At 49.5% G+C, this 25,496-nt stretch overlaps 4 protein-coding genes across 4 annotated transcripts; all 4 read left to right on the top strand.

Annotated features, from left to right (window-relative positions):
- The first annotated feature begins 1,406 nt into the window (after positions 1-1,406).
- Positions 1,407-4,436, top strand: LOC136501995 (probable L-type lectin-domain containing receptor kinase S.5). Its single transcript, XM_066497491.1, has 2 exons — positions 1,407-2,864; positions 3,346-4,436. The coding sequence occupies exons 1-2, from the start codon at positions 1,496-1,498 to the stop codon at positions 4,221-4,223; spliced, it is 2,247 nt and encodes a 748-aa protein (XP_066353588.1). The 5' UTR covers positions 1,407-1,495; the 3' UTR covers positions 4,224-4,436.
- Positions 4,437-8,742: 4,306 nt separating this feature from the next.
- Positions 8,743-11,668, top strand: LOC136500194 (uncharacterized). The gene is made up of 6 exons (XM_066495571.1): positions 8,743-8,763; positions 8,853-9,091; positions 9,622-10,037; positions 10,152-10,373; positions 10,461-10,559; positions 11,211-11,668. The coding sequence occupies exons 1-6, from the start codon at positions 8,743-8,745 to the stop codon at positions 11,666-11,668; spliced, it is 1,455 nt and encodes a 484-aa protein (XP_066351668.1).
- A 5,256-nt stretch (positions 11,669-16,924) lies between these two features.
- On the top strand, positions 16,925-19,418 carry LOC136502234 (probable L-type lectin-domain containing receptor kinase S.5). Its single transcript, XM_066497696.1, has 2 exons — positions 16,925-18,272; positions 18,571-19,418. Exons 1-2 carry the CDS (start codon positions 16,925-16,927, stop codon positions 19,416-19,418), a joined length of 2,196 nt encoding a protein of 731 aa, XP_066353793.1.
- A 2,598-nt stretch (positions 19,419-22,016) lies between these two features.
- LOC136501262 (BTB/POZ and MATH domain-containing protein 1-like) lies at positions 22,017-24,138 on the top strand. Its single transcript, XM_066496761.1, has 2 exons — positions 22,017-22,295; positions 22,496-24,138. The coding sequence occupies exon 2, from the start codon at positions 22,635-22,637 to the stop codon at positions 23,535-23,537; it is 903 nt and encodes a 300-aa protein (XP_066352858.1). The 5' UTR covers positions 22,017-22,295; positions 22,496-22,634; the 3' UTR covers positions 23,538-24,138.
- The last annotated feature ends 1,358 nt before the right edge of the window (positions 24,139-25,496 follow it).

Genomic DNA, 25,496 nt, shown 5'->3' with positions numbered 1-25,496 from the left:
GTATTTAAGCATCACTTCTACCACTGCAGCATGCGATGCCAAATTTCAGTGGTGCTCCAAAAATTGGGAGCTATGAAAGTGTAGGCATCGGTTCCAACTCATGCAGCGTACAGCAAAAACATGAGAAGGGACATGCATGCTGAAGAAAATGGCGAGAGAACACAGGACATGATGGGGCCAGGAGTGATGCCTTCCACTGCAACACAAGAAGAGTGACTTCTATTTCTATGTGTGGGGCCCATTCTTAGTTTTCTGGCATCACCACGCTATGGGAGGCCTAAGAAGTTATATAGAGAATGGACTCTAGTTTAGATCTTTCTTCACTTTTCCTTTTAGGTTAGAGTCCGTTTATTTACCAACATTATGTGACAGAAAACACATGCAACTTTACTGTAGATAAACATTGGAACATTTTTGGTACTTGGAAGATGAGCAGCTACCACCAAAAATAGCACATAGGATAAACCTATATCTGCTTGCATTTATGTACCTCCTGCCATTTCAAGCAAGTTTGTTTTGCACCGACATACTTCTATATCTATTATCGGGCTGTTCAGCGGGACTTATTGTGGCTGCGGCTAATTTGTATGGCTGATTTGTTGTGGGGGAAAAAATACTGTTTCATGACTGAAAAGTAGGGCTGATTCTGGCTGATAAGCTCAAACGAACGGAGACATATATGTTTTATCTAGTCATCTAGATATAGGTATACGCGTCCTGCTGACCTGGCATGCAGTATTTTAAAACGGCGACTTCCCGCGCGGTTGAAGTCAGCAAGGATGCCCCAAAACAGAAGCCACATCTGGTGGCCCCCGCCGCCCGAGCGCGAGCGCGACGTCGCTTGTCGCTACCGCCGCAGCCCGCAGCATGCGTGCTGCGGTAACCCGGCCTCTAGCTGCTGCGCGCACGCAAGACGGCGACCCGCGCCGGCGGCCGGGGAATGCCTCGCTTGAGCCCCGGGCCTCCGGTCCAGCGGGCGCCGCAGGAAACCACGCTCGCATTGACCGTTCCGACCGGCCGGCCGGCAGAAATGGCACGGAAGGTGCATGTGCGCGCCGCCCGGACCCGGGCCGGATCGTTTCTGCCGGCCGTCTGGCTCCGGTCCAGTCCCGTCCCGTCCCTACGTGTTTCTACTTCTAGCAGTATCACGTCGCTGTCCGACCGTCCGTACGTCCGTATGCCGTCGTTGTCGCTGCACGTTTCGTGCCTCGCCGAGATGGCCGCAGGTGCCCGGCAAGTTCGCGTCGTGCGCGCGCACCGCCACCAACCCAGCACCCCTCCCCCTCTTGGGTGTTGACCCGGTGGGTGTCTCCTGCCTCCTCCAGGCACCATTCAACGCCGCGCATGGGCCATGGCAATACAAATAGCGCCCGGCAGCACCACGGTGGATTCCCCCCTCCTCTCGCTCTCCCACTCACCTTTTCCAGCCCTTTTTCGCCTGCCTGCACTGCGCTTTTTCTCCAGGCTCCGGCACCCGTGTTGCCGTGCCGTGACCATGGCGCCTGCTGCATGCAGCGGCGGCGGACGTGGTCGCTCTCCTCTGTCGCCTCTGCTGGGCTGCCTCGTCATCTTCTCGCTGCTCTGCACCGTCTGCCGCGCGCAGTACCCGGGGCAGCTGCAGCCGCTGCCGGCGCTGGAGGTGGCGACCTACAACTACACGTCGTTCCAGGAGGGCAACTCGCGGGAGCAGCGGGAGCTGGCGTTCAGCAGGGAGGCCCGCATCTACCAGGGCGCGATCCAGGTCTCCCCGGACACCGGCAACGTCGGCAGCTACCAGGACATCATGGTCAACAAGTCCGGCTCCGTGCTCCTCCAGCGCCGGTTTACCATGTGGCGCCGAGTCGACGTCGACGGCGGCGGCAATGGCAATGGCAGTGCCACGGCCCCGCGCGTCCAGGTCATGTCGTTCAACAGCACCTTCTCCATGAACGTGTTCCACCTCCCGGACTCGTCGCCGCGGCCCGGCGAGGGGCTCACCTTCGTCGTCGCGCCGTCCCGCGACGAGCCGCCCCCGGGCAGCTACGGCGGCTACCTCGGCCTCACCAACGCAACGCTGGAATCCAGCCCGGCGGCGAGGAACCGCTTCGTGGCCGTCGAGTTCGACACCACGAAGCAGGACTACGACCCCAGCGACAACCACGTCGGTCTCAACGTCGGCTCCGTCGTGTCCTTCAAGACGGCGAACCTGACGGCGTTCCGCATCGCCACGGACAGCGCCAGCCCCCGCAACTACACGGCCTGGGTCGAGTACGACGGCGCGGCGCGGCACGTGTCCGTGTACATGGCCGTCCGGGGCGAGCCGAAGCCGGCGTCCCCGGTGCTGGACTCGCCGCTGGACCTCAGCGAGCACGTCCCGGAGCAGGCCTACATCGGCTTCACAGCGTCCACCGGCACCGACTTCGAGCTCAACTGCATCCTCGACTGGACCCTGTCGATCGAGGTGATTCCGGAGAAGAAGAGCACGACGTGGGTCGTCATCGTCGCCGTCGTCGTGCCGGTGACCGTCGTCGCGGTCGGCGTCGCCGCCTTCTTCCTCGCCAGGAAGCTGCGCGCGAGGCGGTCCATGGAGAGGCGGCAAGAGCGGCTGGAGCAGCAGCTCAGCAACCTCCCCGGGATGCCCAGGGGGTTCGCGTACGACAAGCTCAAGAAGGCCACCAGGAACTTCGACGAGCGGCTCCGGCTGGGGAAAGGTGGGTACGGCATGGTCTACAAGGGCGTGCTCCCCGCCGACGAGGCCCTGCCGGAGGGGATGGACGTGGCGGTGAAGAGGTTCATCCGGGACGATGGTAAGGACGTCACCGACTTCCTCCAGGAGGTCGACATCATCAACCGGCTGCGCCACAAGAACATCGTCCCCCTCATCGGTATGTGATCTATTTTTGCAAATGCATGATCAGGGGTTAGCTGATGATCATCATTTTGGTTCATCATGACCTGAGACTTGACTAGGCTGCAGTAATAGTTTTAGACTTCCTAACCATTTTTTTGCATCAGTTGAAGGCTTGTAGGTGGTTAGTAGCTTTAGGCTGAACAACCAGCAACTTCATTTTGTAGCATTGACGAGTCAGTAGTGATGGGCAAGTAGAAGGGGCAACGTTTTCTACTAAAATTCTGACACGTTTATGAAATCGTAAACGAACAAACAACTTAGTATTCTGTTGTTCAACTATCCCGGTGACGTACGCGTCCTGATTTTTCTTCTATTGGGCATCACCATTGAACAAATCCTACAGAGTAGGCTATAGTTAGAGCGAACGTGCAGTGATGTCCACTGGACGATGAGATGCGTCTTGTTCTTTTTCCATTCTGATCTGACGAGCACTGCGTCGCTTGCATTTTTGTCAGGTTGGTGCTACAAGAAAGGGCAGTTGCTGCTGGTGTACGAGTTCATGCCCAACGGCAGCCTGGAGCAGCACCTGTTCCGGCGCGGCGTCCACGAGCAGCGGTGGCCCGTGCTGAGTTGGGCGAGGCGGTACGCCATCGTGGGCGACGTCGCGGCGGGGCTCCACTACGTGCACCACGAGTACACCCGCATGGTGCTGCACCGCGACGTCAAGGCCAGCAACGTGCTGCTGGACGCGTCCTTCCGCGCGCGGCTGGGCGACTTCGGCCTGGCGCGCGTGCTCGACGACGACCGCGAGGCCTTCACCGACCTCCAAGTCAACGGCACGCGGGGGTTCATCGCGCCCGAGTACTCCGTCGGCCACAAGGCGTCGCGCGAGACGGACGTGTTCGCGTTCGGCGCCCTCGTGCTGGAGGTGGTCACGGGGCAGCTCGCGCTGCGCGCCGGCGACCCCCGGTGCCCGCTGCTGTCGGACTGGGTGTGGCAGATGCACGGCCGCGGCGCGCTGCTTGGTGCCGTGGACCAGAGCCTCGGCGCCGACGAGTTCGACCACGACGAGGCCGCCCGTCTGCTGCTCCTCGCCCTGGCGTGCAGCAGCCCCAACCCGGGCGACCGGCCCACCATGCCGCAGGTGCTGCAGGTCCTAACCAAGGCCGCGCCGCCGCCCGAGGTGCCGCCGTTCAAGCCCCGGTTCGTGTGGCCGCCCGAGGGGGGAGCGAATTTCCAGCTGAGCGATGTCGAGGTGACCACGAGTGGCACCGGCACCGACGACGGCGTGTCGACGCGGGCCACGCAGAGCACCTCCTACGAAAGCTTCCAGCGGCACACCGCGCCAAACAGCAGCGACAGTTACTTCCCAGCCCTCTCCTCCGGCCGTTGATCAACGGCAGCGACGGTTACTTCCCAACCGTTGATCCAGGGCTTGCTTTGTGTGCATAGACATAGCATATAACACGCACATAATCTTGGCCTTTTACATCATGTATGCATGCATTTGGTCATGATTGCAGCTAGCTTCGAAGATGTAAATATATATATCCATGTACAATATCGAATTCGTTAAGGAGCTTAGTTCCATGCACCTGCACTTCAAGTTTTAGGAGACCTGCATCTGTTGTTTTAGTGAAGCACGACAGGCTCTGTTTAGGCTAGTCAGAAATTTTAGTATTGTACAGCCAGATCTTCACATTGACTCAACTGAAATAAAGGAGTATTTTTTTTGTTTGATTTCTTGGAAGAAACGGACTTTCGTCTTCGGAGTTATAAACTCACTAAAATGCCAAATCAGCTAGCAGTCCAACTGCAAATGTGCAGTGGTGGAGCGTGAGGTAGAATCATGGGGGAGGGAGGCAGCTTTAATAAAACTTGAGCATACAATCCAACACACAAGGATATAGTTGTGTGCGATGTAGAGAGTTATCCGGTTTCTCAAGAGAAGACTGATGGGATAAAGAGCTCGGAGATTTGATGGATGGATGCAAATATTAAAATTTGCCTTTGGATCAAGGAGACAAGAGTCTACTATCGCCTCCATGAGGTTCTGTCCCTGTCAATGTGGTCACACATTCCAGTTTTTATACAACTCTGCATCATCCTCACTCTATTTATATGCTTTGCTCTCAAATCCGTAGGTTGTTCCTTTAATAGCAATTTCATCCTTAGATGGGCCCACCTTAAAGCCGGTTGCGATATGAGAAACCTCATATCTTCATCCTCCTTCATTGCTTAGTTGACACTAGCATTCTAAGCCATCCCAAGCCTTTTCATCTCTTCTCAAAGCCTCATCTAAGCCTTACTCTTCCATTCGCAAATGGCTGGAAATAAGGGGAAGCAGATCGTTCCATATGGGACTGATCTAAGAAATTTTGAGCGACGAGAGAGGAAGCCTCATATGGGACTGATCTAAGAAATTTTGAGCGACGAGAGGAAGCCTTAGCACTCAGTGTTTTGCCTCCAAGAGAGATTGTTCCAACTCCGGCAAAAGATGTAGCTCTTAGTGGTTGGAACAGGTCAGCTGAACCCTTTTATGGGTAGGCAACCTTTCCTGGTGCATCCACCACTTCTCACCCATTGCCTGTGCCTCCAATTTCTCACGTTCCAATGAAATACAAGATTGGAGGAGAGAAGCGTCCGTTCGATCAGCTGAATCCTAAGCCAATTATCTTGACATCCTTCCTTCTAGGAAGGGGGAGACCTTGGTTAAGGATGGAGATACTGCTTATGCCACCTAGTGTCAAGTGAAGCCAAGAGTGACTATCAAGGGGATTAGAGCTGAACCAGGACAAGTTAGGATTCCACCGAAAACCTCTACTCTGGTAGAGAAGAAGAAGGTGCCTCCGTCTGCTAAAGTGCAAGAAAAAAAGCGTAAGAGGATCATTGTTGGGAGTGTAAACAAAAAGTATAGTGATCTTTTTAAGTATACCCAGTCCCTGCGAGATAGGCTTGACCATGAGATGCAACGCTTTGAATTAGAAGACAAGTTTAATGTGTTACGCCGTTATGTCTCCAGGCTTGAGAAAAGATTAGTTGATGAAAATCTAGATTAGAAGTTTGAGCTTGATGTTAGTATCAAACGCTATTAGGCTAGTTTGTTTAAGTTCAGTTCGCTTTAGATTAAATGGTGTGTTAGTTTGATAAAGTTTGCTTACTAATAATAAAAAGTGCTTTATATACTATTAATGCAATTGCTCTATTATATATGTCTCTTTGTCTCTTTGTATATATATGTGTTTGTCTCCACATTTTGTGCATAAAATAAAACAGTAAACAATTGTGGGGGAGAAAGATCCACCTTGACAAACACATATGAAAACAATGAACAAGATTTTTGTCTTATGCACGTGTAGAATAGCAATACATGAAGAAAGAACCAACCTCGACGAAGTTGGGCCAAGATGGGCCCTAGAGGAGGTCGACCGACCCCATGGCATGGCATGGAGTATGATGCTGCTAGTGCTATGGACGTTTTTTCTTCTCTTTTATATTTTTTTTGGTACCAGTTATCCATACTTAGTATTGGAACATTAGGAGTATGTTTATAGAATATAAGGCCCGGTTCGGCTTACCCAGAAGCCGGCTTGTTCGGCTTCTTTTTTCAGCCGGAACAGTGTTTTTCTCTCACAACAATTCAGCCAGAACAATATTTTTGAACCAGTTCCAGCCAAGTTTCAGCAAGCCGAACGGGGCCTAAATCATGAAATAAATTAGCATAGATGTAATAGGAAGTAATATTGAATGGATTAAAAAAGAAATAATATTAATAGTTAGAAAATTGTATTGTACCTTTAGGCCTTGTTTGGATACATGTGTATCGGTCTGGCTAAACAACGAACGTTCAGACAGCCCTACGACTTTCCTTTTTTGGCAAAAAAAATCTACAAATTTCTGTTTTTGGAAAGCTTTCCATTTTTGGCAAAAAAAATTTCGCAACTTTCTCTTTTGAAAAGTTACAAAGTTATACTAGTTATACTCACAACTTTTATGTATAACTTCTGAAACAAACTTAAAGGTATAACTTATACATATAACTTATACACATGACTTGATCCGTTTACCTTTAACTTGACAAAGTTATACATATAACTTACTACGTGACACGCATAACTTTTATGTATAATATGTTGCGGAACAAACTTATCAACATAATTTCTTTCCCAAAAAGCTAAAAAAATATACACAAAACTTTTATGTATAACTTAGATATATAACTTGATAAATAACTTAGATGTAAAATTGGACGTATAAGTCATATTCAAGAACTTAGAGGTATAAATTAATATCGTAACATATTTAACAGGTATGTTGATAATATAAAAATAAAATTGATAGACTACTGTAAAAAGTAAAAAAGAAAAAAAAGAATAATAATAATACATTATTAATTAATTAATACAAGCACTGAAGCCACGCAGACGACTTGTATTAATTACATCGGACTTCTATTCCCTCCGAACGTTCACGAATACGGAGTATCTCGCATGGAAAAAAAGAAGAAAAACGAGTCCAACTCATAATTAATGGAATAGAAGTCGGAGGGAGTGTTCATCGAAGCCGAGTGAAACGAGCACCAATCTGGAATCGGTTCATCCGTATCCGTAGCCCGTGGAGTGAGCCGCGTGCACGGTTCGCTCAATTCAAAATGAGCGGGCGAACGCTAAAGTGGAATTCGACATATGTATCACGTCAATCCACATGTATTGAAGTGGAATGAAATAAAATTTAGTTTAGTTCTACTTCAATCTATTTCAACATATGTTAATTGAGATGAATATAGGCTTAAGAGGATCGGTGTTTGGGACACAAGCGGTGGCGGTGGTATGCAGTCGGCCACGAGGACAGTAGTATGCAGGACCGTTTAAATTGAATGGAAGGCAACTCCTTGTGAAGAACACAAGCAGTAGCACGAAACGCTTCCAAACACCTGATCGAAGAGGTTCCGTAAACTCGCTGATGCGAGGAGGTTCCGTAAACTGGTGGTGATGCAATAGAGAGAGAGGAAAACAAATCTAACGGACTACATTAGGAATTCCCAAACCTTAGGCTCCCCGTATATTAGTCCTGCTCCCCGTATATTAGTCCTGGTATCCTGATATACTTCTATCAGCAAAGGTTGACACATAGATATATAGTGAGAAGAATATTTTAGCTCTACATCAACTAATAATATGATACTAATTAATATTAAATCTTTTATTTTTTTTCTCGATCACGCAAAAGGTTTATGCGTCTTTGTGTTAAAATAGAGGAAAACTTTAATACAACACGCCTTAATGGCGCCTAGGTGGTCAGAAGAGATTTACATGGACACTCGGACCCTCCTAGTGTACTGAAAGCCATGCTGTTACATTGGACACTGATCAACCCGAATTGCGGCGTCGGCTAGGAGGTTATGCCTGGGCGGCTGAGCGGCGACAGCGCTACTTGCGCGGACCCACGTCATCGTCCGGTGGGAACAACTCGCGTAGCGCTTGTATATTACCGGGGTCCCAGGGACGGACCCACAGGGTATGCAGGGTGGGCCACCGCATACCCTGGGGTCCGCCAGTCATAGAGACAGATAGAAAATTTTAATGTAAATAAAAAAACGATCGGCACTAGGCCCCCAAATTTTCGGGCCCCCTCCGACTGGGCTTCATGAGGCTAGTATGGCTGTATGGGCCTTTTGGTTCTCGTTTTTTCCCTGCTATAGCCTGCCGGCCTGGTAGCTTTACGTGAGTTTCTGCATCGCGTTTTGACCGGGAGTGTAGGAGTCGAAGCGTGGAAGCCGAACTGACGCCGCCGCCGCCTGTTCTTCTCACAGACCGCAGGAGCAGCAACTCGGCGATCCCTGATCCCAGGTACATGCCCTTTACTTTCTTAACTAATTAGTAACACCTGTCATATATTTTTAGCATCAGTGCATGTCTGTGGTTCTTGATATTGTGAGAAAACAGGCTTTATATAATATAATCAAATGCACTTTAGTTATTTGTATTGCTCTATAAGGCCCCATTTGTATGATTCGCACCAGGGCCTAAAATTCTCAAGTACGGGCCTGGAGACGGCGACGGCCGACAGCGATCCGCGGGATTTCCTGGCCGCGACTCTGCGACAATTTGCTCCTACCTGGCTCCTTCAGGGCGACGCCGCGACGGGAAAGGAGAAGCCGCGAGCCCGCGACGATCCGGCGAGGTGGCGACGTCGATCTGCTTGGCTCCTCAGGGCGACGCGCGAGGTCCAGAACTCCAGCAAGTTCATCAGCACCAGTCGGTAAGTTCCAAAGTCCAAACATGAGTCAATAACTCAATATCGCATGTGACTATACTATTTGAGTTTCGCACGTTTGGTAATTATAAACTATTTTTCAGAATAATTGTTGAATGATGAAGAGAAACGACGACATTCGATCCTTTTTTTTGCAAAGCAGCAAAGAAGCCGGCTGCAGCTGCTTTGAACCCTACCCCACCTCCGGTTGAAACTGTTGTGGAAGAGCAGAATCGAGAAGATAGAGCAGAAGTTGAAGAAATTGCAGATCCTTCGCCCCCGCTAGCGTCATCGCCACCGCCACCGCCCGCATCAAAGCCATCGGTGTATGACATCAATCTTCTACCATATGATCCAGGTGAAAGGCTGCCCATAAAAGATTATCATGTTAATGATCAAGATGCAATCCGTAGAACATATATTACTAAAGGTCCTTGCAAACCTTATATACATGATTTCCCATATCGAAACATTGGAGACACACCTCGTTGATTCAGTTTACAGTGGTTGTATAATTATGAGTGGCTTGAATATAGTATCAAGAAGGATTCTGTATTTTGCTTTATATGCTACTTGTTCAAGAAGGGCAGTGGGTCAGATGCATTTGTTGTTGATGGATGGGATAATTGGAATATAGGAAACGCCGCACTCATCAAACATAGTGGTTCTAAGGTACACAAAGCAGCTCAGGAGAGGTATATTGGTTTTATAAATCCCAAGGTAGCAATTGATTATCACATTGACAAGTGGACTGATGAGGAGCTTCGTCTTTACAAGAAAAGATTGACATATTCACTTAGATGTATCAAGTTTCTTTTGTTTCAAGGATTGGCATTCCGTGGAAATGATGAAAGTGAAGAGTCTAGCAACAGAGGCAACTTCATTGAACTTTTGAAGTTTCTTGCAGGAAATAGTGATGAAGTGAACAAGTATGTCTTGAACAATGCACCAGGTAATTGCACTTTGACTAGCCCAAAGATACAAAAGCAAATTATTCATTGTTGTGCCATAGAAACTAGAAAGAAAATAATTGAGGAACTTGGTGATGAGCCCTTTGCAATTTTAGCCGATGAGTCTAGTGACATATCACATAAAGAACAACTAGCTCTTTGCTTGCGTTTTGTTGATAAACTTGGAAGGCCATGTGAGCACTTCATTGGAGTTGTTCATGTAGATGATACTACGTCTTTGTCACTTAAGGAAGCAATCAAAGGTTTACTTGATAGTAATGGATTGAGTATGACTCGGATTAGAGGTCAAGGTTATGATGGAGCTAGCAATATGAAAGGTGATATTAAAGGGCTGAAAACATTAATCATGAAAGAATCACCTTCTGCTTATTATATTCATTGCTTTGCACATCAACTCCAACTAGTTCTTGTAGTTGTTGCCAAGGGAAATACTGATTGCAAGACCTTTTTTGATCAAGTATCTATCTTGTTGAACATTGTTGGGGTTTCTTGCAAGCGTCATGGTATGTTTCAAAATACTAGGCTGGAGAATGTCAAGAAATCACTACAGTGTGGTGAGCTTGAATCAGGGAGTGGTTTAAATCAAGAGATGGGTTTGCCTAGGCCTGGTGACACTCGGTGGGGCTCGCATTACAAAACTATATGTAGCATCATCACTATGTATTCCTCAATCCATGATGTGCTCATTGAGCTTAGTGCTGATATTGCATATAAGGATGATTGGACAAAGATTCATTTTGTGCTTGGAGCATTTGAAATCTTTGAGTTTGTTTTCTTTGTGCACTTAATGTATGTTATTCTTGGATACACAAATGAGTTATCCGAGTGTTTGCAGAGAAGGGATCAAGATATTCTTAATGCAATCTCACTTGTTAATGTGGCAAAGAGCAGAATGCAATAGTTGAGGTCTGATGGTTGGGATAAATTTCATAAGACGGTCACTTCTTTTTGTATTACACATGATGTCGAAGTTCCTGCTATGGATGATGCTTATGTGCCTTATGGAAAATCAGCAAGGTATGCCCGAGCCCGAAACCAAAAAAATGATGATCATTTTAGAAGAGAAGTGTACATTGGTGTCATTGATTAAATTAGTCAAGAGCTTGATAATCGGTTTGATGAGATCAACATGGAGCTACTCTCTTGTATGTCAGCCTTTAGTCCTTCCAAGTCCTTTGCTTCATTTGATGCACAGAAGCTGCGTAGATTGGCTGAATTTTATCCTAATGACTTCTCCAACAACAATTTGGTACAGCTAGAATTGCAACTTGATAATTATATTGATGACATGAAACGAACTGAATGCTTCCAAGGTCTAGACAATATTGTTGATCTCTCAGTTAAGCTTATTGATACAAATAGGCACAAAGTGTATGATATGGTGTACTTGCTTCTCAAATTGGTATTGCTTTTACCGGTGGCAACTGCGAGCGTTGAAAGGGTATTTTCTGCATTGGTTATAGTGAAAACAAAATCAAGGAATAAGCTAGGTGATATTGTTCTGGATGATTGTCTACAAACATTTATTGAGCGGGATATTTTCTTTCAAGTTGATGAAGATGATATAATTGAGACATTCATGTCATTGAGAAAGCGACGGATCAACAAGTAATATTGTAAGTCTCTTATATGGTTATATTTTAAAGTATTTTGTATTTCATTTGAACAATTTATATGGTTTTAGAATATGGTTTTACCGAATGAGAATATGGTTTTACCAAATTATATATGGTTTACCGAATTGCATAAGAAAACTTTTTGTTGCACATACCCAGAGATAAAAACCTAGGTCCGTCACTGCAGGGTCCTCGCTGTAGATTTCATCATACGCTTCTAGTGCCGACGTCGAAGGAGACGACGTCCCGCTCGTTAGTCCTATAGACGTTTCAAGACAAGGTGTTTAATATTAAAACCCATTAAGCAATACAGATAAATAGGCCTCGGTGAATACAGCAGATTCATGGTGCCTCCCCCATTTTTTTCCCCTAGCGCTGCTACCTAGCACGGGTTGGTTGGTTGGATCCTGATCCAACGTTCGTGATGCTCGAATGCTACTTGCACTCTTTTCTGTTGATGCACTCACCGTGTAGCATAGCATTAGCATGTGGGCACGTCACCTGCCATTATAGGTAACTGATTATGAATTGCAGAACTGTCTGGACGACTGGACCGATCTTAGAAAGATGGCAAACAAAAGCGACAATTCAGCGAGTACTACTTGGGATCTTGGGTACATATATACATCCCATCACATCCAACGATGGTGTCAGGGTGATGACTTCTGATCTGGACCAATTGCGAGCGGTGACGATGGGCCCCGTTCGGCTGGCTGATTTTTAGTTCGGCTGAAAAACACTGTCCTAACTGAATTGTTGTGAGAGAAAAATACTGTTCCGGCTGAAAAAAGAAGTCGAACAAATTGAATATGGGGTAAGCCGAACGGGGCCTCTTGGTACCATTTCCTCCCTTCCTAAACTCACCGTAAATTCTCCTCCACTCCACTTTTACCTTGACGGTTGACGCAGTGAACTTCACCACAATTCGCTGCAACACTTGTGAAAGAGAGAGAGTTTGGTATAATAAGCTGCTAGGTTCTAAGCTGCATGCCCCTATCATTGTTGAACAAAAGTGCTGTCGCCGGCACCAGCTCGCACTGCACCTCATCTTTCCCACAATTCCACCTGATGATGCCAGTCTCCTCGCCGCGTCAGTTTCACACGGCAAAGCCAAAGCCAAAGCGAGACGATCTGATTCTTTTTCCCGGGAAAGGAAGATGAGAAAGTGCCACTGGCAGACAGAACAGAACAGAACAGCTCGAGCCTGCACGGAGCTGGCGGCTGCGCCATGTGCGGGCCACGTACAGTTCTTGGTCGCTGATGCGTCAGCCAGTCGGTGTGAAAACTTAATGATGCAAGCAGTGCAGCAGTTGAAGAGCAGAAATTGACCTGGACGGACGCTCTCCCGTCACTTCGTCAGAGTCGCATGCAGCTCCAGGTTGGATTCAACAATCACAGGTTCAGGTTCAGGTTGGTCGTCCTTCGCTGCAGCCTGCAGGAAACTGTTAGCCGAGTTGCTGCACGTCGCCGGAGCCCCGCGTGGAATCTGAGCTGAGGACGGAGAGCGTCAGGAAATGCCGCTGCAAATTGGATTCTCCGGTGCTTGTGCAGTTCTCCTTATCCTAATGTTGCTGTCTTGCTGAACATTTGAAGGTGAAGATGTCATCACTGAAAGGTGACCCAATCCAATCCAGTCACCTGCTGACCGGTGACAGCGAGCAGGCAAGCGTGCCGTGGCCCGTGTGTGTGAATCCCTCCTGTCGTCGTCTCCTTGTCTGTCTCCAGCGCTGAACAAGAAACGGCGAATGAGCTACGGTCTACAGTCTACCATGCAAGCACAGAAGAACTGTATTCTCTTGTAAAAATTCAGTCTACAATAGTACCGCTGCGAGTGCGAACAAAAGGACAAAGAGCAAGCTGAAGTCCAGGGAAAATGAACTGAAGCTTGCATTCCGATTGCAGACCGTACCTGCCCGTACCAACTCAAGCATATGCATATACCTGCACATTTCTTCAACTGACGAAGCATGGTAGCAGCGTGGGCATGATGGCATCATGTTCAGTTACTATTCACTTACTCACACTGTCATCACCACACCATATGCTGTTTCTCATCATCTGGCCAATTGCCCATCCACATCCACACCAGCAGCTTCATGCACGAAGCATGATCATGTTTCTTTCAAAAGAATGGGGATCGTGTAAACTTTCAGCAAGAACAGAAGTGGAATGCTATTGTATTTTCTGGTCACATTTTGGAATATCTTTGATCCGAAAGGGCATCGTACCAGCAGCCGTGCCAGGTTGACAGCACCCAAAAGATAACAAAGACTGCACGGCACCTTCATCTCTCCTTCTCTCCGCTCTCTTCGTCGTCTTCACGCTATTAGGTTGATCTCCACCAATTTGGCCCAACGGCCAATTTGGCTCTTGATCCGCGTCCTGATCGGGGGCGCCCAGCCGTTCTTCTGGCTGATGAGCCCCCGTCGCGCAGCGCAATAAATAGAAGGTGGGGGCTGGGGCTCGAGTCACGAGGTTCACCGTAGCCGCCAGCACCCCACCGACGTCCTAGCCCTAGTCCGATCTAGAAGGGCGTGCTGTAAACGACGTGAAGCGCCATCGCCTTCGCCGCCGCCACTGGACCGCGCCTCCACGTTGCTGCTACCACATCAGCGGCGCCATGGCCGCGACTTCACTGAGCGAGGTACATCACTAGGACTCCTATCTAAGTTAACAATTTATCCACTGATCTACGCCTAAAAGTACTTTCAGATCTATCCATGGTACTAGAGTCAGGTTTTTTCTAGTGTGTAGATCTAGATCGGGGTAGAAAAGTGAAAAGAAATCAAGAAAGAGACCGAATTGAATTGACCCTAATAGAAACCCTAACCCTAGAGTAAGGACGATGGAGGGGACGACCTACCTGGACTCTCCGCCGCGCGTCACCACCGCCGTCGCGCGGGAAGGACCTCCGCCGCCGCCTTGCCGGCGCCGAAGAGAAGCCGAGCCGCGCTCGCCGCCGTGCACACGAACCCGGCCGAGGGCACCGTCACAGGACCGCTCGACGGCGGCGCGCTCACCCACTAGGGAGTGCGCGCTCCGGTGAAGGGACCTGCGGCGGCGCCGGTAAAATCTAGATTTTTGGGGTCGTGCTCCACCGCAACGCGTGTGGGGCGCAAAGTGCACCACCGCGGTGCCACTCGACGGTGCTGCGCGTGGCTCCGGCCGCACGCGTGCACTTGCGAAGGGCGCCACAGCGGCGCTTTCACCTCCTGCGTTGACCTCGGGTGCGGTGGGGAGAGAGGGCTAGATCTAGCGTTAAGGGCAAGCCCACCGCAACGCATATGGGGGATGAGGGCACCGTCGCCCAGACCGCTCGACGACGGCGCACTCAGCCTAGGGCGAGCGTGCGCGCCGGTGAGGGGACCGGCGGCGGCGCCGCTACGTTGCTCTCTCTTTTCTCTTCCGGCTACGCTGAGGAGAGGAGACGAAGGGCAGCGAGAATGACTTAGGGTTAGGGTGCCCGCGCCGCGGCGGGGCGTTTTGTACTCGCGCAGACGTCGCCTAGCCGTCCGATCGTAAGCAACGGCTGCGATTCGCTGGATCTAGATTAGGCCTAGGCGGGTGCGGAAAATCCTAGCCCAGGCCCAGGTTGCGGCCTGGGCGCGGGGGAGGAGCTACGCGCGCGTGCGTAGTGGGCCGATTTCGCGGCACTGGGTCGCGACGGTTTCATCAAGTCCAGGTCAAATGAACAGTGAACCCCAAGTTCATGTTTTATTCTTTTTCATAAGCAATTTTTTTGATGATTTTTGTCTAGTTTAAATCTCTGTCAAAATTTGAACCCACGAGATAATTTTTTCAAAGAGTAGGTAAGAAAAGTTAAATGCTTCTGAAAAGTAGATAAAGAAATTTTTTGTGTTTCCGCTGCAAAGTTTAATGTTGATTATCTTCTAATTAAATTCGAACCATCGGGAGAATTTAATTTTGAAGAGCATTTATATTTAGTAAATTATGATTATATTTATCCTCTAATTAAATTAGAACCAACGGAAAATTTAAATTAGATGAGTAGTCCGTTTTATTTAAGTGAGATTATGGTATTGTCATTTTCCGACCAACGTTGATGATGATAATATTATAATGAATTTAAGTTTGAAGTTTAAATCTCTGATAAATTTTACACTAACATGGTCAATTTTTCAAAGAATAGATAAGGACCAAGAAGTGCTCCTGAACTAAAAGAATGTATTTCATTATCAAGTTTTCGCTGCAATGATATTGATTATCTTCTAATTAAATTCAAACCAACAGGAGAATTTAATTTTGAAGAGTAGTTATATGGATTTTAAGTTAATTTTATGAGTTTTATGCATTAATTCTATTTTCTGCCCAACGGTGATGTAGAATTGATGCAGAAGCATATTGTATGTTTTATTTTTAACCGACGAGATCACTCGGTTGTATGCCAACAGACTACAATATTGAGGTATGTGAATGAAAAGGCCTGAGTCAAGCCAAGATAGTTTTTTTGTTTGTTTACTAATTTTATGATTAAATTGGAACGAACGGGAAGATTTAATCGGAAAATGAAGTATAAGTGAATGTTTTAGTCGTCATGACTAAGTTTTCGTATAGATGTATCCCGCATGGGGAGAAGTTTTGGTATAGTACTTATGCTAGTCAATCCTGCATGGCGGGAGAAGTTTTGTGATGATTTATATGTTTTGTATCCCGCATAGCGAGAGAAGTTTGGATAGCTTTTATGCTGTCCTAGTATTGACCTTGGCACATTTAAAATGCGTCGTCATGGCGCGAGTAAATAGGAGGTGTGGACTGGGGCTCGAGTCATGAGGTTCACCGTAGCCGCCAGCGCCCCACCGACGTCTTAGCTCTAGTCCGATCTAGAATGGCGCAATGTAAGCGACGGGAAGTGCCATCGCCTTCGCCGCTGTCACTTGACAGCGCCTCCACGTTGCTGCTACCACGTCGGCGGCGTCATGGCCGCGACTTCACTGGACGAGGTACGTCACCCGGACTCTGTCTAAGTTAAGTAATTTATCCACCGATCACGCTTAGAAGTACTTTCGGATCTATCGCACGCAGGAGCAGACGACACACACTGGTGTGGACGCAGCTTTGCTACTGAAAAAAAGCTTCAAAATTTTATAGGGTCATCTTTACCGGTAGGCCAGCGAAGCGAATCTAGTCTGTCAGCCTCAGGAAACCGGGTGGAAATAAGGAGGGCAGCCGGGCCGCAGTGGCACCGCACACGGGCGGCAACAGTGCTCGTCTCGCCCTCTCGCTCGCGGTTGATGGCCGCCGCCCGTTTCCTCGTACACCTGCTCCTCTTAGCCGCCGCCAGCGCCGTCGCCGCCGCCTCTACCTCACTCTCCACCAATGCCACCGCGGCCCCTGGCGTCAGCTGCGGCGGCAACGTCACCGGGTTCAGCTTCTCCCGGTTCGTCAGCGCGAACCGCGTCGTCAACGTGACGGTGCTCGGCGACGCCAACATCAACCAGGGCGCGCTCCAGATCACGCCGGACTCGCTCAACAACGCCGCCACCTACCTCACCCACAAGTCTGGCCGCGTGCTCTATGCCACCCCGTTCAAGCTCTGGCACCGCGACAAGGCCACCAACGCCACCGGCGGGGGCAAGCAGGTCGCGTCCTTCAGCACCGTCTTCACCGTCAACGTGTTCCGGCCCAACGGCACGGAGCCCGCGGAAGGGTTCGCGTTCGTGATCGCGCCGTCCGCGGACGAGCCGCCCACGGGGAGCTCCGGCGGGTACCTCGGCCTGACCAACGCGGCCACCGACGGCAACGCCACGAACCGGATCGTCGCTGTGGAGCTCGACACTGAGAAGCAGGCGTACGACCCGGACGACAACCACGTCGGGCTCGACGTCAACAGCGTCGTCTCCGTCGCCACCGCCTCGCTGACGCCGCTCGGCATCGAGATCTCGCCCGTCGTCCCCGTCAAGTACGACGTCTGGGTCGACTACGACGGCGCCGCGCGCCGCATTGCGGTGCGCATGGCCGTGTCGGGGAAGGTGAAGCCCCAGCGCGCGGTCCTCGCCGCGCCGCTGGACCTCGGGGAGACCGTGGCCGAGTGGTCCTACTTCGGGTTCGCGGCGTCGACGGGGCGCAAGTACCAGCTCAACTGCGTGCTCGCGTGGAACATGACGCTGGAGAAGCTCCCGTTCGACGACGGCGATGGCGGTGGCAAGAGACGGACGCTCGGGCTCGCCGTCGGAGTGCCCGTGGCCGTGGGTGTCGTCGCGGTGGTCGGCGCCGCCGTCCTGGCGTACGTGTGCGTGGTGGAGCGTCGGAAGGTGCACGGCGACGACGGCAACAGCAGCAGCGCCATCACCGGCACCATGATCCGGAGCTTCGCCGGCGGGCCGCGGGAGTTCGAGTACCGCGAGATCCGCAAGGCCACCAACAACTTCGACGAGAAGATGAAGCTGGGGCAGGGCGGATACGGGGTCGTGTACCGGGGCGTGGTGGTCGGCGACCACACCAGCCCCGGCGGCGCCGGGAGCGCCGTCGAGGTGGCCGTCAAGAAGTTCTCCCGCGCCAGCACGCAGGGCCAGAACGACTTCCTCGCCGAGCTCAGCATCATCAACCGCCTCCGCCACAAGCACCTCGTCCGTCTCGTCGGTAAGCTAGCTAGCCCCACATTCTTGCTGTCCTCCGGCCGCCCGCCGGCGCGCCGCCCATTTCTCCATTCTTTATTCACCTGTGATTCGGTTCTCATCATCTCATCTCGCACATGGAATGCCCATTAACAATGCCCGTTTGAACGCACTGCACTCGTCTTTCCAGGCGATCCATGTGCGCACAACATTTTTTTTTGTTCTGTTGACTCTCCACATTGCGTCCAAACTAATTAACCTACTAAGTGGGCTACCACAATCACTGATGAACGACATGTTTATGGCTATCTTTGGACGGGCAGGGTGGAGCCACGACAATGGCGAGTTGCTGCTGGTGTACGAGTTCATGCCGAACGGGAGCCTGGACCAGCACCTGTTCAGCCCTGCTCCAGGTCGGCAGCTGCTGGGGTGGGAGCTCCGGTACAACATCGTCAAGGGCGTGGCGTCGGCGCTGCACTACCTGCACGACGAGTACGACCAGCGCGTGGTGCACCGGGACCTCAAGGCCTCCAACATCATGCTGGACGCCGCCTTCAGCGCGCGCCTGGGCGACTTCGGCCTGGCGCGCGCCATCGAGACCGACAAGACGTCGTACATGGAGGAGGCCGGCGGCGGCGTGCACGGCACCGTCGGGTACATCGCGCCCGAGTGCTTCCACACCGAGAAGGCGACGCGCGAGTCCGACGTCTACGCGTTCGGCGCCGTCGTGCTGGAGGTGGTGTGCGGCCGCCGCCCGCGCTGCGACATCGAGGGCTTCCACTTCCTCGTCGACTGGGTGTGGCGCCTCCACCGCGACGGCCGCGCGCTGGAGGCCGTCGACGCGCGGCTCGACGGCGCGTTCGACGCCGACCAGGCGGAGCGGCTGATCCTGCTGGGGCTCGCGTGCAGCCACCCGAACCCCGCCGAGCGGCCCAAGACGCCGGCCATCCTGCAGATCCTGCTCGGGTCCATACCGCCGCCGGTGGTGCCGCCGTTCAAGCCGTCCTTCGTGTGGCCGGCGACCGATGGGGTGCTGGACACCATGTCGACCACGGCGGGCACCACGACCAGCCACCTCAGCTTGACGTCGGCGTCCACGTGGAGCGGCAACTTCATGAAAGGCAGCCTGAAGCACGCGTTCGAGCAAGAAGGCACCGATTCCTTGGCGTAATGACTGAGCTATCATTCTTAATGTTTGTTCTCGTAAAACACCGCAACATGTTCGACACGATGGAATCTCCGTCATGGTCACTGTGGAGGCTAATTGTTCAAAGCAGAGTGACCTCCACGATCACAAGACGATCAAAGACCGTAGACCGGAGAAGATGATGATCTAGTGATACGGTTGTTCGTATGAACATAAATGTCTTCTTTGTGTTTTGTTTGATTTCTTTACTTTCTTTTGCTTTGTTCAAAATTTATACCATTGTAATTATGTTTTTTTTAGATTTTTTGATGTCGTCACTCGGCGATGAAGGTCCAGAATTGGCCGTCTACTTCTCTCTCTCTTGTTTACGCAATTAATAGAAAGCACATATCTAGCTTGTCGACTACGATGGGAACATATATAGTACCCGATCTTTCGTCAGGTAAACATAACTTTTGATTTGGTGAAAGATGTTGAGCAAGGTCGAGGGTGTACAGTGATACAGGGAGTAGTAGTCATCCATGTATGTTTGCACATGGAAGCCTATCTTTTCTAAACGTCGATCATCCACGCAGTGGCGGATGCACGATGCAGGATAAGGGGGGGCTAAAACAATGGAGATGTTGATTTGCATGAAGATTTAATGGTGAAATCAAGTTTTTGCTACAGTGATTAAGCTTGAAATCAAGAAATTAGGGGGGGCTGGAGCCCCCCCAGCCCCCCCTGTGGATCCGCCGCTGCATCCACGTATGTTTATGCGTGGAAGCCTCTTTTCTCTAAATGTGCACTAATACAAAGTTTTTTTTTTGAAAGAATGCACAAATACAAAGTTTTTTTTTGAACCTAGCACAAATACAAAGTTAATATAATATAAGTTGTTGGAGGAATAATTTTGAATCTGTCTGGCCAACAACCGGTTGTTTTAGCCCCTCCTAACAACCACATTTTTCCCATGGACTTACGTGATCTTATAACTATATTTATAATGATTTTTTCAGTGTAATTTACTGGACAGAGTGATATAATTTGGAGATAACACAACTTTTATTTCCATAGACTGCAGATCTCGTACCAAATTTTTCATAAAAAATTACAAATTATTTCTATGATCAGAGAATATATGTTAAATTATTCATAAATTATTCACGAGCAAATAACAAATTGTTCACGAATTGCAGTGGGATCCATCAGTTGTTGCATGCTCTCGTGGGGGTTGTGGCTGGTTTGTCAGAGAGAGAGAGAGAAAGCACGCATCCATCTGGCTTTGGTGGTGGGGACCGCCTACATGCCTGCGCTGGGCGAGGTGCAGGAGGCGACGCTCCCTACAGGCCGTCGATCGGAGCCTAGGGGATCCAAAGGCCCAGAAACCGCACGTCGTGCTCCATGCAGTTATCAATTAGCAAATCTGTAAATTTTTCATCCTGCAAAAAAAGTGGGTTTAGCGAACTATTGGAGATGTTCTTGTATCTACTTCCTGGTAAAAGTGTACCAAGCTATTTCTTTAGTTTTCTTCAAAATTGATTTAATTTGTTTATATAGTTTTTTGTGCTGTTTTTTTTTGCGATGCGACGAAAGAAGAATTATATATTAGATAATAGTTGGGTACATCAACACGTTACAAGCACTCTAGATTATATAAATATCCAAAAACTAATTTTCATCTAAATTGTACACATGCTGTGAATAGCTCCAGATCTAAAACCAAATCTATACGACACTTTGCAGCATGGATGACCGCACGAGCAAACACTCGGCAAAAAGTCATGAGAACATATGCCCAACGAACGACGACCAACATTCATGTCGACGGAGTGGAGAAACTTCTTCTTCTTCTTTCTGTCACCGAAGAATGAGGAAGACTGATCTGAAAATTATTCTCCCTAGTCCTTCGTCGTGGCTAGATCTAACCACGATAAAACGGAGAAGAGACCAGGGAAAATTATTCCATGGCGACGACATCATCTCCACCTTGATGTCGTTCTCCGGAAAGAAAGGTCTCCATGTCATCAAGCCGATGAAGTTGATGACACCATAGTTGTCGCCCTTAGCTCCAGCAGAGCCACCATGGAGAAAACAATTCCACCCTTCCTTTTTACCGTCACCGGAGAGGAAGAGGTGGAGATAAATCTCCAATACCAACAAATTTGGCATGGAGAGATCCTAACTCTAAGGACTCGATCTACTTAAAAAAAAACTTATGAAAATAATAGATTCCCACCCCTCTGCCCTCCAGCGAGACGCGGAAAGATAAAGGAGGGGAAGCGGGGGTGCAAGGCGGCGGCGGCGGCGCTGCTTTAGTTTTTTGTGCTGTTGGAGATCCAACTTTAAACTGAATCTAAACGGACCTTCATCCAGATCAGCTAATTTTACCTTTAAATAAAAAGAGTAAACCGAGTGTAATCGACCCAGTCACCGAGCCCAATTCATCAAGGTTTTTATCGGTCCTAGAGCTGCAAAGCCATTCCTGGGCTAAATTCAAAAAAAAAAAAAAGCGAATAATGGGATTGAGACTGCGCCGTGGAAAAGCTGGGCAGCGCCGTTAGCATATCCAGTGCAGGCCCAGGCCCAGGCCGTGTGGGTTTCACCCTTGTGAAGTTGTGATCCCATTCGTACGCTCGCACCCGGACGCTCGACACGCGGCCGCTCTTGCGCCTGCAACCGCAGTCCGCAGAAGCGAGACGAACCCTAGCGGCGGGCGAGGCGACGGACGTCTAGGTCCCGCGGAAGTTCGTTGCGGGAGCCGGGTAGGTGACGACGGTGGTGACGGGGCCGCGTTCACGGTCGGCCGGAGGACCTAAGTCAGGAGTGCGGAAGACGGAGGAGCTGCCGCCGGCGAGTCGCTGCCACCAGCAGGCAGGTGCAGGCACCAGCCATCGCCACGGCCACCTCCGGCAGCAGATAGTGAGTACCCCTCTCGTGCGCTTCAGTTCTTGCAGATTACGGATTTCGTTTTCAGTCTGATTTGGTGGTACACTGATCTGATGTGTGACTGCAACTCTGCAAGTGGAAGGATAAAAAGCTTCTGATTTTGTGATGTTCGATTTCTAGATCTGAGCGCCATTGTATTTGGTTTAGACTGAGTTTAGTTCCCGTTTATGCAGTGAGCAAGCGACGCCGGTTGGCTGGGCTGGGCTGGAGGGGCAGACCATTGATTCCACTGTGCACGAATTCAGTGTATACTATGGGTGCAGCAAGGGCTTCAACTCCATCCACTCCCAACTCGTCTCCGCTGGTGGCCACATGTGGCGGGTTAGCTTCTTTCTGTGTGGGGAACATGAGTCTGGCCAGGCTGAGTACCTCAATCTCAGTATCCGCTTTAAGCTGGTGAGTGATTCCGGAGGCGTCTATGCCATGTTTGAGACATTCTTACTGCACATGAATGGGCAGCCACGTCATGTGGCTGCAGGAACATCTTCCATTCGTCCGTTCCTAAGTGGCCTTCATCTGTTCCAAACTGACTATCCTGAATGTGGCTGTCAGCACAACATTTTACGGACTGATCTGGAGAGAGAGTACGTGACAGATGGATATTTAACCTTTTTATGTGTCGTCATGGTTGTTTGTGACAGATCTATTCATGTGCCGGCTTCAGACATTGGAAAACATTTTGGCTCACTGTTGGATAGCTCAGACGGGACAGATGTCTCGTTCGTCATTGGAACTGTGACATTCCATGCACACCGAGCGGTGCTTGCTGCCCGTTCGCCGGTTTTCAAAGCCGAGCTCCTTGGTCCTATGGCTGAGTCTACAATGTCCTCCATCACCCTACACGACATTGCCCCTACAACATTCAGAGCCATGCTTCGGTTTGTTTACACAGATGCCTTCCCAGGAGGTGATGAGCTTGGGGACTCTCCTTCTGAGATGGTGCAGCATCTGCTAGCTGCGGCTGACCGGTTCGCATTGGACCGGCTTAAGCTTATGTGTGCACAGAAATTGTGGGAAGGGGTGTCTGTCGATACGGTTGCTGGGATCTTAACTTGTGCTGAAATGTACAGCTGCCTAGAGTTGAAGAACAAGTGCATTGACTTCTTTGCATCTGAGGAGAATTTCAAGAAGGCTGTGTTGACCAGGGGTTATGTGCAGTTGGTTCAGGAGTTCCCTTCAATTATTGATGAGTTACGACAGAGGATTGGGTTATGACAGTGTGTGAGAAGGCTCCATGTACGTAGTTCAAGCGTTCAAGTGTAGCCGAATATGGTGTTCAGATATTTTGGTCTAGTGTTTCTGTAGTTTTTCGTGCATAATGGGGCATTGAAATCTTCTCCTTTCAGTATTGAACTAAGTCGCTGCCATGTGAGGCAAGGTGGAGGATATTGTCAAATATGGTGTTCAGATATTTTGGTCTAGTGGGCATTGAAATCTTCTCCTTTCAGTATTGAACTAAGTTGCTGCCATGTGAGGCAAGGTGGAGGATATTGTCGCATATCAGGTTCAGCTGTCCAAGGCTATGAGGCGAGGTGGCTGTTGTCGCTCGGATCAGGTTCAAAGTTATGGAGCCATGGTTCAGATCCGGTGTGAAGCTATGGAGATTATGTTCACTTAGTAGCCTAGTTTTATTGTTTCAGTATTGTCTTGGGTCCTATCGTGTCCTGTATTTGGTTATGCTTCAAGCTTTTGAGATGTTCAGTTTTACTTTGCTACATTGTCTGGTCTTAACTTTATGTATTCTCATCTCCATGAGTAATGTCTGGCCTTTTCAAGCCTGTTGGAACATGGAAGTAGTTGGCTTTTGCATCACGACTATCCACCATTGCAGACTTCCGTTTGGTAACTGCAAACTGTGGTGACTTAATTTGTGGCGTGTTCAAGTCAATGCTCCATTCTATATGTCTCTTACTGTTTTCATATAACTGTGGGGGATATGACCCTAGTATCTATAAGACAAGACATGGGCCGCACCATCAGAGGTGGTCCAGCCACAAGATTAAGATGTGCACATCACTGGTCGACGTGCACTGCAAGATATTATATAGTACCAAAAAGGATACTTTCCTTGTAACCCTACCCCTCCAGAATATATAAGAAGAGACACAGATTCCCTAGTCGACATCTACATACATCTCATATTCAATACAATACACCAAAGACACAAGACGTATGGTATTACGTCGATCAGACGACCCGAACCTGTCTAAATCGCTATCTCTGCGCCTTGTGTCACAATCCGGTTCCTGATCACGCGCATCTCCACCGATCAATCTACCTTCGTGGGATACCCCTCGGAGGACTGCTGAGCATCTTTTATCGACAGTTGGCGCCCACCGTGGGGCTCGTGCGCGCTGATCCCTGGCGAACCAGATGGCGTAACTCAAGATCAACATCCTTCGCGGCAACTCGGCGGATCGTGTTGACATCCTTCGACAACCACGGTGCACGTCTTCGTACGCGGATTGACACCACCAAGCTCCGACTATGTCGTCCTACTCTAACACGAGATCAACTTCGTTCCAGCCGTCAAGCGAGCCGCTAAGCGAGCTGCCCGCGACGCCGACCAGATAACGCCATACGCCACTGATCAGACGTTCTGTCTAAAGCTAAGTCACGCTTTAATATTTTTCAAAATATTCTCCGATCTTCATATATCGCCACGATGTTTCTCCGAGCTGTTTTCTCCATGTTTATTCTCCAAACGATTTTCTTTCATGTATACCATCTTAAAGATGGCATACAACTAAGTCTAAGGCAAATCCTCGAACAATCATGTTGATGCTCGGATGTTCCTAGAGACGGCTCTATTTCCGACTCCTCCCTACACGTGCACGAGCGTCTGTCCTCTACGTATGGGTGGTCGACAGTGGCTCCTTAGCGACGCTTTATTCTTCCTACACGCATACGTGCTCCGCGCTCCGCCTTATAGTTAACAGGCTAGTTAGGGCTGGAGACTCAACTACACACTAACTGGTCGGACGTTTTGTATTAAATATAAATACATCTTCACACCAACTGATCGTTGAGCTGTATACGCTATTTCATCACCATTGCTGATTTTTCTCTGGAGTTCATATATTTTTACATCATGTACTACCCGTTCTACATATTTATTGTAGGATCATCGTCTAGGTGATCGAACCACCTGGTGCTCGGACTTCTCCACCAATC

This window comes from Miscanthus floridulus, chromosome 13 (genome assembly GCF_019320115.1).
Source record: "Miscanthus floridulus cultivar M001 chromosome 13, ASM1932011v1, whole genome shotgun sequence".
NCBI lineage: Eukaryota > Viridiplantae > Streptophyta > Magnoliopsida > Poales > Poaceae > Miscanthus > Miscanthus floridulus.
The sequence above is the reverse complement of the archived record's forward strand: the minus strand, read 5'-3'. Positions and strand labels throughout refer to the sequence as shown.